Source organism: Gracilinanus agilis, chromosome 4, assembly GCF_016433145.1.
Source record: "Gracilinanus agilis isolate LMUSP501 chromosome 4, AgileGrace, whole genome shotgun sequence".
NCBI classification, from domain to species: domain Eukaryota; kingdom Metazoa; phylum Chordata; class Mammalia; order Didelphimorphia; family Didelphidae; genus Gracilinanus; species Gracilinanus agilis.
In genome coordinates this window covers 14,342,271-14,356,052 of record NC_058133.1, presented here as the reverse complement: position 1 = coordinate 14,356,052, position 13,782 = coordinate 14,342,271, and the positions used below count along the sequence as shown (strand labels likewise).

The 13,782-nt window shown below is 44.5% G+C and overlaps 2 protein-coding genes across 2 annotated transcripts in view; both read left to right on the top strand.

Annotated features, from left to right (window-relative positions):
- The window catches only part of EFCAB7 (EF-hand calcium binding domain 7), a 56,945-nt gene extending 49,576 nt beyond the window's left edge, over positions 1–7,369 (top strand). Inside the window, exons 10-13 of the mRNA XM_044675778.1 lie at positions 453–601; positions 2,174–2,383; positions 5,705–5,812; positions 6,998–7,369. Coding sequence (XP_044531713.1) covers positions 453–601; positions 2,174–2,383; positions 5,705–5,812; positions 6,998–7,072 — 542 coding nt within the window. The 3' untranslated portion in view covers positions 7,073–7,369. The remainder of the gene's footprint in view (positions 1–452; positions 602–2,173; positions 2,384–5,704; positions 5,813–6,997) is intronic.
- A 4,778-nt stretch (positions 7,370–12,147) lies between these two features.
- On the top strand, positions 12,148–13,508 carry LOC123246995 (fructose-bisphosphate aldolase A-like). Its single transcript, XM_044675779.1, has one exon. It carries the CDS (start codon positions 12,216–12,218, stop codon positions 13,308–13,310), a length of 1,095 nt encoding a protein of 364 aa, XP_044531714.1. The 5' UTR covers positions 12,148–12,215; the 3' UTR covers positions 13,311–13,508.
- Positions 13,509–13,782: the final 274 nt, after the last annotated feature.

Genomic DNA, 13,782 nt, shown 5'->3' with positions numbered 1-13,782 from the left:
TTTATGGGAATTTAAAACAAATTTCCAGGTAATTTTCCATTTCCCATCAGAGGCTCCTCAAGGGCAAGGACTGCCTTTCTTTTTCTGGCTTATGCTTGGCATCTGGCAATCCCTTAATGAATGTGCATTGGCTCTGATGGCGAACGACCTTGAGTTCATTTGGTACCAGAATGGTTAAAGGCATTCAAGATGTTTCTCGTGAAGACTAAAATACTTCATGGGGAAGATGGGCAGGGAGCTGCCTCTGAGGAGGGCGAATATTCCCGGCCGTTTGTGGGGAAGCTCCAGAGTTGTTCCCTGCACATCCATTCATCTTGCTTTTCAGGGTATTCTTTGCAAATCCAGGATGGCCAATTATACCGATCACAAATGTGTGTTTATATCCTCAAGGTTTATAGAAATATTTGAAAAATAGTCCAATAATAGACTACTTCTTTTCCCCTAAAAACCAGAGAATTTCGATACAAAGAAGAATGAACTAACAAGGCAGGGATTTATGGATCTCAATCTTATGGAAGCCAGTGATCGTGATGGAGATCCTAGTGACCTCTGGGTAACTCTGCACTCGATGGGTTACAATAAAGCCCTGGAAATGGTCGAGGTAAAAAGTATTTAAACTTTGCCTATACCTTTAGTTTAGATCCTTTTGTCTTTTTACCTGCAAAACTAGCAGCCTGCTTAGATGAGCTTTTTATGATTGACATGAATTTCAAACGGAGCTCCCAGACTCTCCTTTTGTACCCAAACTCATTCAGTGAGACCCACCCATTCATAGCTAATCCCCGAGTCCATCCAGCCAACAGACTTCACACCGTTCTAACTGTGCTTTCCTTCACCCAGCGTCCCTCTGTCTTCTCTACCATTGTAGACTCTTGATAGCTTAATAGACTTTTTATGAGATTCCACAGATCTGCCAGGGTAGTAAATCTGTTCATGAGTCCTCCCCACCCAGACCTGAAAAAACAAACGAACTGAGCTGGGTGGTTCAATGGGTTGAGAGCCAGACCTATAAATTGGAGGTCCTGGGTTCAAATCAGACACTTCCTAGCCAGGTAAGCCTGGGCAAGTCATTTAACCCCCATTGCCCAGCCCTGCTTTGGAACCAGTACATGGTATGGATTCTAAGACGATGACGGAAGGCAAGGATTTAAAAACTAATAAACAAACAACCCCTCCTCTGCCATCCCACCTTCTCTTCTAGCTGTGACTTCAGCCAAACTCCTTGAAAATCTTTTCTCTCGGGGCCTCGGGCATCCTCCTTGCACTCCCTCCCTCGACCCTCCAGAGTGTTGTTCTGGCCCATCCTGCATGCCAGAGTGTTCCCTCCTAGGGGAGGCACCAGTGACTCTCTGACCCTGCCCATGTGCTCTCCTGAGTAGCCTCCGCTCAGGCCAAGACCCTCCTGCTAGACGTCGTCCTCTGTCCGAGCTCCCTTCTTGGCCAGGTCACGGCCCCTCCTTGGACCATCTCCAGAGCAGCATCCTAGCCTCTGTTCCCCTCTTCTCCTCCAATTGCAAATTTAATTCTGTTTAGAGATGTGTGGCAAATCTTTCTATAAAAGAAAATGTCATAAGATTTTATGACAATGGAAAGCCTTTGACCGAAAGGAAACAAGTATTGTGATGAAAAGAAGCTTTCCTCCATCCAAGAGCTCCAGATTCTGGTCTTCCTCCTTCTTCTCTGTGTATGTCTATGTTCTCTTTCAAAAAGGTCAAAAGTCCAAGGCTTTTTTTTTTTTTTTTTTTTTTTTTTACTAACAATTCTAAGACAGAAAGGCAAGGGCTGAGCAGATGGAGTTAAGTGACTTGCCCAGGGTCACACTGTTAGGAAATGTCAGAGGCAAGATTTGAACCCAAGACCTCTTGTCTCTAGTGGCTCTCTTTCCACTTTCCCACTTTTTATACTACTCAGAGTTATCATATTCCCATTTCTTTAAAAGCCTTAATCAAGCTTCTACTAAGTGCGGGGCATAGGAGCAAGCACTGGGCACAAATAAGGACAAGGCTTCCCTTCTTAAGGAGTTTGTCATCAAAAATAAAAGTCTAGGAATGTGGCCCGAAACAGAAGAACAAATAACCTCATTTTCATGGATCGAGCCAGGTGAGGGAAGTGGTGGGTTCTGTCCCTGAGCACTAAGCTAGACGCGTCACGCACTCGTGGTTCTCCCCGGCAGGCGTGCCCGTTCGTCATCGACGTCTACGCCGACAAGTGCCGGCCCAAAATTAAGGCTCTCCAGATGGAGTCCAACAGCGGCCAGCTGGACAAGATCATCTGCAAGTCTGTCATGAGCAAAGGCAGCAGCAAAGCGATCGACAGCCATGAGAATGTCTTCCTCCACACCTACAAGAGCGACTTCCGGGTCACGTCCGTTCTGGACAACAAGGTATTATTTATGACTCGGCTCTCCTAGCACTGTTCTTTATGTGCCAGTACTGGGCCATTTTCTCGATGGGATGGGGGGCAAAAGAGTGAAACTTTCTGGTATTCAGTATTTCCATTTTTATTTTATGATGATTTTTTATTAAAAACAAACAAACGCTCACCTTCTGCTTAGAATCAATACTAAGTCCTGGCTCCAAGGCAGAAGAGCGGTAAGGGCTAGGCCATAGGGGGTGAAGTGACTTGCCCAAGGTCCCACGGCGAGGAAGTATCCAAGACCAGATGGAGCCCAGGACCTCTTGGCTCTAGGCCCGGCTCTATCCACTGAGCCACCTGGCTGCCCCTCTATACAAGAAAGTTATTTCCCCCCTTTCTCATTTCATGAGACTCATCCTTTAGGGTGCCGGTGTCTGGAGGAATGCTGAGGTCTCGGTTATTTAAAGTTCCTCTCACCGTATTCAGAAAGCTCATTGTCCGGAATTGGAGAGAGGAACAATGGATGGATTGGCCACTTTCCTCGATGCTTAACTTGATAGACTGTCTAGCTGGACTGGAGCAGAATCATTTGGTCTATTTAGAGACGAGTTTCTGGAAGTGATTCCAGTCAGCATGAAGGTGAAAGGGGACCTGCAGGTTGCAGACGGCCCAGGAGAGTTCTGGCTCTTCCAGCCAGCGGAGCTCTCCTCTCAGAAGGGAGGGAAGAAGCTTGTATGGCGCCTACCACGGGCCAGGCACAGCCTTGAGTCAGCAGTTGATAAAGATGATCTCCCTTGACCTTGGGAGGGAGAGGCTCCTATTGTCCCATGGTACAGGATGACAAAGGAGACAAGAGGAGGAAACTTGGGGAGCCTCAAGCCTGCCCCAGGGAAAATGGTCTGACTTTTACAAGGGGTCCCACCCAGCCTCTTAGAATTCTTTGAAACTGGCTTTCCCCAAATCTAGGTGCAATTGTGATTGTGCTGAGCATTCCCTCCCTTTGTTCTAGATTTAGAGATTACAGACTTTAAGATGGGTGGTCACCTCCTTTAAGACGGAGGGTCTCGATCAGGCCCAGAAGAGCAGTTCCAATGCTTCCTCCCTTCACCTTTTGAAGAAAATGTTACTGTTCAATTCATTTGAAAGCATCAAGTATTTCTTAAGGGCTCATCATGCTCTGTTCTCAGCACTGGGGCTAGAAAATACTCACATAGTTCCAGGTTTGATGAACCTGTTGAGTCAGGAAGGAGAAAAGGAGAGGGAAAGAAGGAGAAAGAGAGAGAGACAGACAGACAAACAGAAACAGAGATAGAGACAGAGACAGAGAGGAGAGAGAGACAGATAGTGAGAGAGGAGAGACAGAGACAAGAGAAAGACAGAGACAGAGAGACAGGCAGACAGAAACAGAGATAGAAACAGACAGAGAGAAGGAGAGAGAGACAGAGTGAGAGAGGAGAGACAGAGACAAGAGAAAGAGAAAGGCAGAGATAGGCAGACAGAAACAGAGACAGAGATGGAGAGACAGACAATGAGAGGAAGGGGGAGTGAGAGCTGTATCGAAGAGCTGAAGGCCCCTGTTACCACCATATTCGATGTCTATTCAGTCTCTTTCTCAGACTCTTCATCCATTTTCTTCTTTTTGGCAAATGGCTTTGAGGATGATCCCACTCTCAAATCACTTCTGTCTCTCTCCATTGACCCCAACGCAAAAGCTCGCCACTGAACTTGGCCCTCTCACTGCTGGGATTTCCTCCCTGGTGTAGGAGGCCATCCCGACAGCCCTTTAGCCCAGCTGATTAATCCCCCCCACAAGTTACACCCTCCCAAGTCAGTCAGCAAACAGTCATTAAGCACCGACTAGAGGACCCAAGAGAGGCAAAGCAGTCCCGGGCCTGGAGGAGCTCCTGGTTCCATGGGGGAGCCGTGATGCAAACAGCTACGCACAAACAAGCTATTTGTAGGGTAAGGAGGCAGCAATGGCAGAGACCAGGCCCTGGAGGAGGAGGGCTTGGGAAGGGCTTCCTGTGGAAGGTGGGAGCTCAGCGGGGTCTGGAAGGAAGCCTGGGAAACCAGGGAATGGAGGTGAGAAAGGAGCATTGGGGCAAGCGTACAGCCAGAGAGAATGCCTGGATTCCTGAGATGGAGGAGCCCCTGGAAGGCCGGGGTCCCCGGAGTAAAGATGATGGCGGGGCAGAGAGGGAGAGCGCAGGGGTGAGCTGTTAGCAGTGCTGGGAAGGGGCCCAAGGCTGCAGAGGGCTTGGAAGGCCGGTCCTGAGACGGCAGGGAGCCACGGGAGCTTGTCGAGGGGTCCTGAGATGGCAGGGAGCCACGGGAGCTTGTCGAGGGGGGACGTCACTCCAGTGGCCGAGTGCAGGACCGGCGGGGGTCGAGGGAAGGTTGAGCTGATGGGGGTCTGCACCCGGGTGGGGGCAGTCAAGGGGGGAGAAAGAGGGTCGCAAAGGTAAAGAGTCACCTCTAGGCAGCAGCTTGGAAATTATAGGGGGCAAGAAGCAGTGCGAGTCCAGGATGATGGCCGGGTCCCCGGGGGTAGATTGGGGGGGCTACAGGAAGGATCAAGAGCTCTGCTTTGGACCTACTGAGTCCTGGATGTCTACCGGCCATCCAGCTTGGGATTCTGGACGGCAGGTGGCCAGCAGAGAGACTGGGGCAGGAAAGGCAGATGGGAGAGTGTGGCCGTGGCCGTTCCATCCATGGGAGCCGTCTAGAGGGAAGAGAGAAGGGCCAGGGCAGAGCCTGAGAGGCAGGCACAGCGGCAGGCCTTACCTGATGGCTGGTTTATTCTGGTCATCTGCGCTCTGTCTGCAGCGTCTAAACCCGCCTTCTGCCCTTTTTCTTCACTGATCTAGAGGAGGAAGAGTTTTCCTGCCCAGCAGAGATGGTTGATGGAACTCTAGCCTATTGGCCGACTCCTTTAGGCCTTGTTCTAACGTAGCTTTTTGTCCTAAATTCGTAAATGCTTTGCCAGAATCCCTGGTCAGTCGCCCGTTCATCAGGGTCTCCAGAGGTCCCTCTAGGATGCGCTGGGCACGGGGGGCCACAGGAGGAGGGGAGCTTGAGGACAGCAGAAACAAGACTGGCTGGACAGCGAGAGTCAGGGAAGTGTGGAGGAAGGAGTAGACTTGGTTCAGTGGAGAAGAGAGCACACGGGGGGCCCGGGGAACCCCTCTGAGGATGGAGGGACTTGTGTTAGGGAGCTGGGAAGGGGAAGGGGCAGAAGGAACCTGCTGGGGTCTAGACTGTTGGGACCAAAGAGCCCCAGATTTTCATGGTCATTTCCAAGTTTATGACTTGCAAAAGTATGGACTAAAAATGTTATTTTTTTTTATAGTCAGAAAATAAAGTGATTATTCATGTCAACAATGAACTAAGTAAAAATTGTGTCAACAACAGAAGTCTCAACATCTTTGCTGTGGAAGTGGCACCAAAGTCTACCATGGTAATTGCTTCTCTTTTCTTTTTAAAAACCTCTTTTACTTGTCTCTTAGTATCATTGCTAAGCAGAAGAGCAAGGGCCGGGCAATGGGGGTCAAGTGACTCGCCCAGGGTCACACAGCTAGGAAGTGTGTGAGACCACATTTGAACCCAGGACCTCCCATCTCTAGCCGACGTGCTCTATCCACTGTGCCAATGTGCTGCCTCTGCTGATGCTCTTTTCTCAAGAATGTTTCAGGGTGTAAATCCTGCTGTGGTTCTAGTCAATGTGCAGCCTGGAAAGAAAATGCTTCCTAATATAATCATAATAATTCACACACTCTGCCCTGCCAGCGGCTGGTTGTGTAACAGGCAAGGCGAGGCTCCGTCGGCCTCCACGCCCACCTTTAAATCTGTAAAACGGGTGAAACCCAACCCGGCCCTGCAGGGCCGGTCAGGAAGCTCAAAATAGATTAAGTAATTATTGATCTTGCTAGACACTTACACAGCTTACAGCCATTCCCCTCCCTACAGCGCTGTGAAATCAGTGCTATGGCTTTTAGAATGTCCTCGTGACAGATGGGGAAACTGAGGCCCAGACAGGCGAGTGCCTCGCATACAGGGAGGTGGTGAAAAGCTTTGATCCAAACTCGCCTCTGGCCCAGACACCTTCCCTCTTGGCTACACAAGATCCTGTTAGGCCTCTTCCATTCGAAAACTTTGACTTCCAGCGTTCTTGAACACCACTGAGCTCTAGCCCAAGCACGGTACTGGATTCAGATTTAGACAGAAGTTGAGGCCCAGAGCCAGGCTGACCCTCCGTGACTGTGGCCAGGGAAAGGGAAAAGAGAAGGGGGTTCACCGGTCCCCCCTCCCCAGCCCCGACGTTCTCAGGGCTTCCTCGGTCCATGCAGCGCGGGCAGTGCCAGCCCTTGAGGAGGAAGGGGAGGCCGGTGTCGGCTTCTTTTCTCTCTCTCCCCTTCTCCAGGGCTCGGGGCCTAGCCCGACTCCAGCTGGACTCGTTCATTGAGAGCCGGAGCGCAGAGGAGCGAGCGCAACCTCCAGCAGCGAGGCCTGCTCTGTCCTCACACTCCAGCAGGGAGGCCAGGAGGCCTGCTCTGTCCTCGCACTCCAGCAGGAGGCAGGGAGGCCAGGAGGCCTGCCTCTCTCTTTGTCCTCACAGTTGTGTTTCTTGGCCTTCCCCCTGCAGGTCTGCCAGCACGTGATGCCTCAGAATGAGCGGCAAGAATGGATCTATAACTGCGTGTATTCCCTCATGTCCTGAGGGCCGGCCTGCCAGGTTCATTCTATTATCTCTTGGCCCACTGAGTCATTGTGAATGTATACTATGGAACAAATCACTTCTCGGTTTGAATCTCCCTTTTAGCTATTGTATATTGTTGATTTAAATATATTTATGTGGGTATGTAATATATTTAAATATGACGAATTTTTCTTATTTGGGGAGTAGATTTAGGGCATATTTTCCATTTTTAAATTATATAATATTTTCTTCCCAATTTGTAATAACATCAAGCAATTGTAAATAAGCCTTTGCTATAGCAACATTAAATGATTTCTACAAAACATCACAGGTATTTAGTTTGTCTAGTCAATTAAAAAATTCGAATGGCAGGGGGAGGAGGGCATAGCTAAGTGGCTCAGTAGGTGGATTGAGAGCCAGAACTAGAGATGAGAGGTCCTGAGTTTAAATTTGACCTTATACACATCCTAGCTGTGTGACCAGGGCAAGTCACTTAACCCCCATTGCCTAGCCTTTACTGCTCTTCTGCCTTGGGACCAGTATTTAGTATTGATTTTAAGACAGAAGGTGAGGGTTAAAAAAAAAGCAGTCTCCTTAAAAAGTAAAAATATCATTAGTCTAGATATTTAAATAATTTTAGAATCAGAAAAAAAGACCTTTAAAGCAAAATTTGGCATTTATTTTTATATTACAGGAACCAGAGAGAAAAAAAAGTAATAATATGTTATTATCTATAAAATATAAAATCAGAATATATAGATTATATGAATATATGCTTATGCAAAAATATAGAATATATTAGTTAACACTTAAATATATTAATAAGACATAATAAAGATAATTTTTGTATCTCTATAAAATAGAATATTAAACAAAGAATTTTGAAACATTGCATAGATTTACCAACTATAATTGTTGCTAACTTAATCTGTAGATTTGTTTAAAACTTATAAATATGTAGATATTTAAAAGGTACTTTTACTTAAAACAGGCATTAGATATATTCAACCTAGTTTAATAGGGCAGCACCAGTCCTTGAAAAACTATATTTATCAACTAGCACAGCAGAACTCTATTACAGTCGTCTGTAATAGAATACGAGGCCAGTAAATGTCAACTGTGAAATAGGAATACCATTATGGAACTCTTAATTATTTTTACATACAGTATGTGCTGGTGCTTAGTTCTTGAAAGGTCATTTATTTAATTTTTGTTATGCAGTTTAGACATCTGTAAAATGAATGAGTCAATTGTTGATTCGGACCTGGGAATGGGGAGACTTGGGTCCTACTTCTGTCTCTATAACTAACTAGTTGAGTGGCCCCAGACAAATCAAATAACTTCTTTTGACTTCAATTTTTACATCGGTAAAATAAGGATGTACCTAGTGCACAAAAAAAGATTTTTTGGTGTGGTAAGAAAATATAGCTTTAGATTTTGTGGTTTAGGAGAAGTTCATCTCAAGCTATAGAAGCAACCAGAGAGCAGCAAAAAGAGAAGAAAGAGTCAAAATGAAAATAAAGTTATTGTGTTTTGCAAACTTGAGAAAATCAATAAAAATATGTTCATCTTAAAGAAAAGGAACAATGTGAAAGCTCATTAAAAACACCAGTTCTCATAGTTTCATCTTTCACTTTACTTAATATTTATAACCTCTATAAAGAATGCAGTAAGAAGCAAAAAATGTCATTTTCTGTGTAGACCCCAGTCCAGCGATTCAGCCCCAACTTTAAAAAAACATCTTTCTGTGAGGTGAGATACATTGTAAAGGAAAGAATGCTGGACCAAATGACCTCACACCTTCCAACATGGTGTTTTGACATAAGCTCATGCAAGTCTCTTAAGCTCTCTGGTCAATGGGGCAGATTTCTAAACGTAGAAATTTTAGATTTGCCACCAACATCAGTGGAGGTGCTTCCCACCCCCACCAAAATTATAGAAGTCTTGGATATGTATGTGTATCATTCAGAGGCAGGGTTTATGTCAACTCTACTTCACACAGCTAAATAAATGAAAAGTCCTATGATCAATTTGGAGGTAGTTCTACTCATCCAAACTTTGATTTCATTTCCAACTAGTGTGCCATCAAATTAAAAAGATGGATTGTGGGAGTAAGAGGTTAGAGAGGGGAATCGGCAGCATGTGGAATGGCCTGCTACAAACACACACTAAAGAGCTTGAGGAGTGATCTAATGCAAGCACATTCGGGAGAACCCTCAGAAGAAGGAACAATCCCAGGTGAGGAACCGAGTCCCGCTAAATCCACTACACATGACATTTAGGAGAACCCAGAGACAGTATTCCTTCTACCCCTGAAGTGGAGCCAAGCCTTAATATATGGACAAGATCCTGAAAAAAGCTCCACAAAATGAGTAAAAGACAAAGAAAAAGTCTGACCCTAGAAAGTTACTTTCGCCAAAGAGAAGACCAAAATGCAAACTCAGAAGAGGATAGCAATGCTAAAATAGAAATGTGTGAACAGGCAAACCCAAATGGATGTCAGGAAGAGCTCCAAAAGAGGATAAAGAACAAATAATAAGAGACTTTGAAGAAAAATTAGAAAAGAAAATGATAGGAAAAGACAATTTAGAGCCAAAAACTCACTGACAAAAACAGATTCCTTAAAAAAGGAAATACCAAACCTCAAACAGGAAAAATAATTTTCTAAAAAGAGGAAGTTCAAAGCCTCAAAGAAGAAAATGCCTCCCTAAAAATTAGAATTACACAAATGAAAGCTAATTACTCCATAAGACAGCAGCAAACAATAAAACAAATTCAAAAGAATGAAAAAATAGAAGAAAATCTGAAATATCTTACTGGAAAAACAACTGACCTGAAATAAGATATCCAGGAGAGTAACCTAAGGGTCATTGAATTGTCTATAAGCTATGATCAAAAGAAGAGCCTGGAAACTACATTGCAAGAAATTATCAAGGAGAACTGCCCTGATGTTTTCAAACAAGAGGGAAAATGGAAATGGAAAGAATTCATCAATAATCACTTGAAAGAGATCCAAAATTTAATGATTCCAGGACTGTTATGGCCAAATTCCAGAACTCCCAGGCCAAAGAGGAAATATTGCAAACAGAAAAAAAGTTTCAAATATTGTGGAGTCATAATCAAGATTACACAGGACTTAGCAGCTTCAACATAAAAAGACTGAAAGATGTGGAATAATGATATTCCAAAAGGCAGAGGATCTTTGACAACAACCAAGAATCACCTACCCCATGAACCTGAGCATATTAATCCAGTGGAAGAAATACACATTTAATAAAATAAATCATTTTCAGGCATTCCTAATGAAATGACCAGAACTGGAAAGAAAATTTAATGATCAAATTTGACACACAACAGTATAAAAACTGAAGAGACTCGATGGCTTATATTGATCATATTCCTACATGTAAAAGTTTTAACTAAGATATTTAAGATATCTATGATTACAAGTGACACTTAAAATACTTAAAGTAATCAAAAGAAACAATAGGGTTAAACTAATAGTATTATTAGTTTAATAATATTAATTATTATGCAATAATTAAGATACGTAAGCTATCTATGATACAAGAGATATTTAAGGTACTTGAGATACTTAAAGTAATCAAGAGAAACAATGGGGTTAAAATGATTTAATTACCACATAAAGTGATAGCTAAGATTATTAAGATATCTATGATACTTGAAGTACCTTAGGCACCTCACTTACTTAGGATACTTGTTATGAAAGATACTTAAGAACTTTATCACTATTAAGGAAGTAAATAGAAGCATACATAGAAGGGATTTAAGTTGAATATGATGGGATGGTAACCCCCCAAAACAAAACAAAGCCAAGGGATAATAAAGGAATACACTATGTGTATATGGATGTATGATAGGATTAACTCTCCCCTTGCCTGTTTTTAAATTAATCAACAAAAACTGAAAACACCCCAACTTAACAATGACTAAAATGGGTGACAACTTCAGAAATTTGTGAAACCTTTGATAAGAGTTTATACCCTCAGAGGATGAGAGGCAGATCCCATAGACACTGCCCCTCTGGACAGTGCTAGGCAATTTGGAAGCTGTAACTGGTCTCTGTAAAGAGAAGGGACAGGAAATGATGTAGAAAAAGGACTATAAAAAGTCCTGAACTTCCTGTCCAAGGGGTCTTTGGCCTGAATTTTGGTCTTGGAGGATCTTGGACTGGGACTACGGCTTAGAGCTACGACTTGGGGTTTCATCCTTGGACTCTGGCTCTTGGACTACTTCTGGTAAGACTGCTTCTGGATCTTCTCCTTTGGAGCTTTGGCTTGGGCGAGTGAGAAGCTGACCCTCCTTTCCTGGCTTCTGGAGAGATGAGTTCTAGAAAGGCCTCCTCAAGTGGATTGAACCCTTGTTTAATTCGCCACCAAGTCTTCTGGCTGAGGTGTTAACGAGCCCTACCTGGGTTGAAGCCTGGGACCAGAGCTACATTTAGGGTGATAGGTTAGCTTTCTTACTCTACCCTCTTTTACATTTCTCTACTTTCACTCTTTCTACCTCTTTGTAAATAAAGCTACAGAAAGTTAATTTGACTTAAGCTATAGTATTTTTAAATTGGCGACCACAGTAATATCTTAAAATTCTCATATATTTAGTCAAATCCTTCATTTTAATTTCTTACAACTAGGAAAAGGAGAAAACTGGAGATAAATTATATGACTTAAAGGGGCAAATAAGAATCAATTGGAAGGGAAGATGGGTTGGCAGGCAAGGCTTGAATCTTACTCTTAGTAAAATTGATGCAAAGTGGGAATACATCCATACACAGCTATAGAATGCCATCTTAACCTATAAAGAAGTAAGGGGAAAGAGAACAAGAAAAGTAGAGAGGTGAAGGATGGACAAAAAGTAGGGGAATTTGGGGAGGCAATAGTCAGAAACAAAAATATTTTTAATAGGGAAAGGCAGATAGGAGAGAAAGAGAAGGACAAATGGAGGAGAGGGGGAATAAAATGGAGGGAAACAATCATCAAAACTGTGAATGTGATTGAGATGAACTCATCCATAAAACATAAAGGATAGCAGAATCAATTGACTTTTAATTGGCTTTTAATTAAAACCCCAAATCCTGACCATCAAGACCGGCAGTTCACCTCTGAGGCCAGGAAACTACCAGTACAGCTAAAGAAAAAACATGCCTTGCCAATTCCCAGCATTGACACCAGAGCAAAAGAAAGAGCTCTCTGATATAGCTCGAAGAATTGTTGCTCCAGGCAAGGGGATCCTGGCCGCAGATGAGTCCACAGGCAGCATTGCAAAGCGGCTGCAGTCCATTGGAACTGAGAACACAGAAGAAAATCGCCGCCTTTATAGGCAGTTACTTCTGACAGCAGATGATCGAGTGAACAACTGCATTGGAGGTGTCATCCTTTTCCATGAGACGCTCTACCAGAAAGCTGATGATGGTCGTCCCTTTCCCAAAGTCATAAAGGCCAAGGGTGGTGTTGTGGGCATCAAGGTGGACAAAGGTGTAGTGCCCCTGGCAGGGACCAATGGGGAGACTACCACCCAAGGTCTGGATGGGCTAGCTGAGCGCTGTGCCCAGTATAAGAAGGATGGGGCTGACTTTGCCAAGTGGCGTTGTGTACTGAAGATTGGGGAAAATACACCTTCTCCACTTGCCATCATGGAGAATGCCAATGTGCTGGCCCGATACGCCAGCATTTGCCAGCAGAATGGCATTGTCCCCATTGTGGAGCCAGAGATCCTCCCTGATGGAGAACATGATCTGAAGTGTTGCCAGTATGTCACCGAGAAGGTTCTGGCTGCTGTCTACAAAGCTTTGAGTGACCACCATATCTATCTGGAGGGGACCTTGCTGAAGCCTAACATGGTCACTCTTGACCATGCTTGTACCCAGAAATATTCACATGAGGAGATTGCAATGGCAACTGTAACTGCTCTTCGCCGGACTGTGCCTCCTGCAGTCACTGGTATCACCTTCCTGTTTGGGGGTCAGAGTGAGGAGGATGCCTCCATTAATCTTAATGCCATCAACACCTGCCCCTTGCACAAGCCATGGTCCCTGACCTTTTCTTATGGCCGAGCCCTGCAGGCATCTGCCCTCAAGACCTGGGATGGAAAGAAGGAAAATGTCCAGGCTGCCCAGGAGGAATATGTTAAGCGGGCCTTGGCTAATAGCCAGGCTGCTCAAGGCAAGTATACTCCATCTGGAAAGTCAGGAGCTGCAGCCAGCGAGTCCCTCTTTGTCTCTAACCATGCCTACTAAGTCAAGGCCTTCCATCTGGGTATGCCCTAACACTCCAGGCCATCCCTCACAGTCCAGGAAGAGGCTGAGATCCCAGAGCTTTGTGCTGACCTCTCCCATCACTCCTAACTTGTGTGGTGTTGTTGCTCTGTGGTGAATCTAGTGACCCCTCCTCGGCCCACTTTTTCCAATAAACAACTATTTAACAAGGAAAAAAAACCAAAAAACCCAAATCCCACAATATGCTATCAATAAGAAAAACATTTAAAGCAGGAAGACACACAAAGTAAAGATAAGAGGCTCGAAAAGAATTTACTATCCGACTGGCTAATATGACAAAAAAAGAAAATGATACATGTTGGAAGGGATGTGGAGAAACTGGAATGCTAGTATACTGTTGATGAAGCTGTGAACTAATACACCCATTCTGGAAAGCAATTTGAAACCATGCCCAAAGGTACCATCAAACTGTGCATATCTTTTGACCCACTAA

What these genes read in the sequence shown, in the direction of transcription:
- LOC123246995 (XM_044675779.1), top strand. Translation starts at nt 12,216, where the DNA reads ATGCCTTGCCAATTCCCAGCATTGACACCAGAGCAAAAGAAAGAGCTC.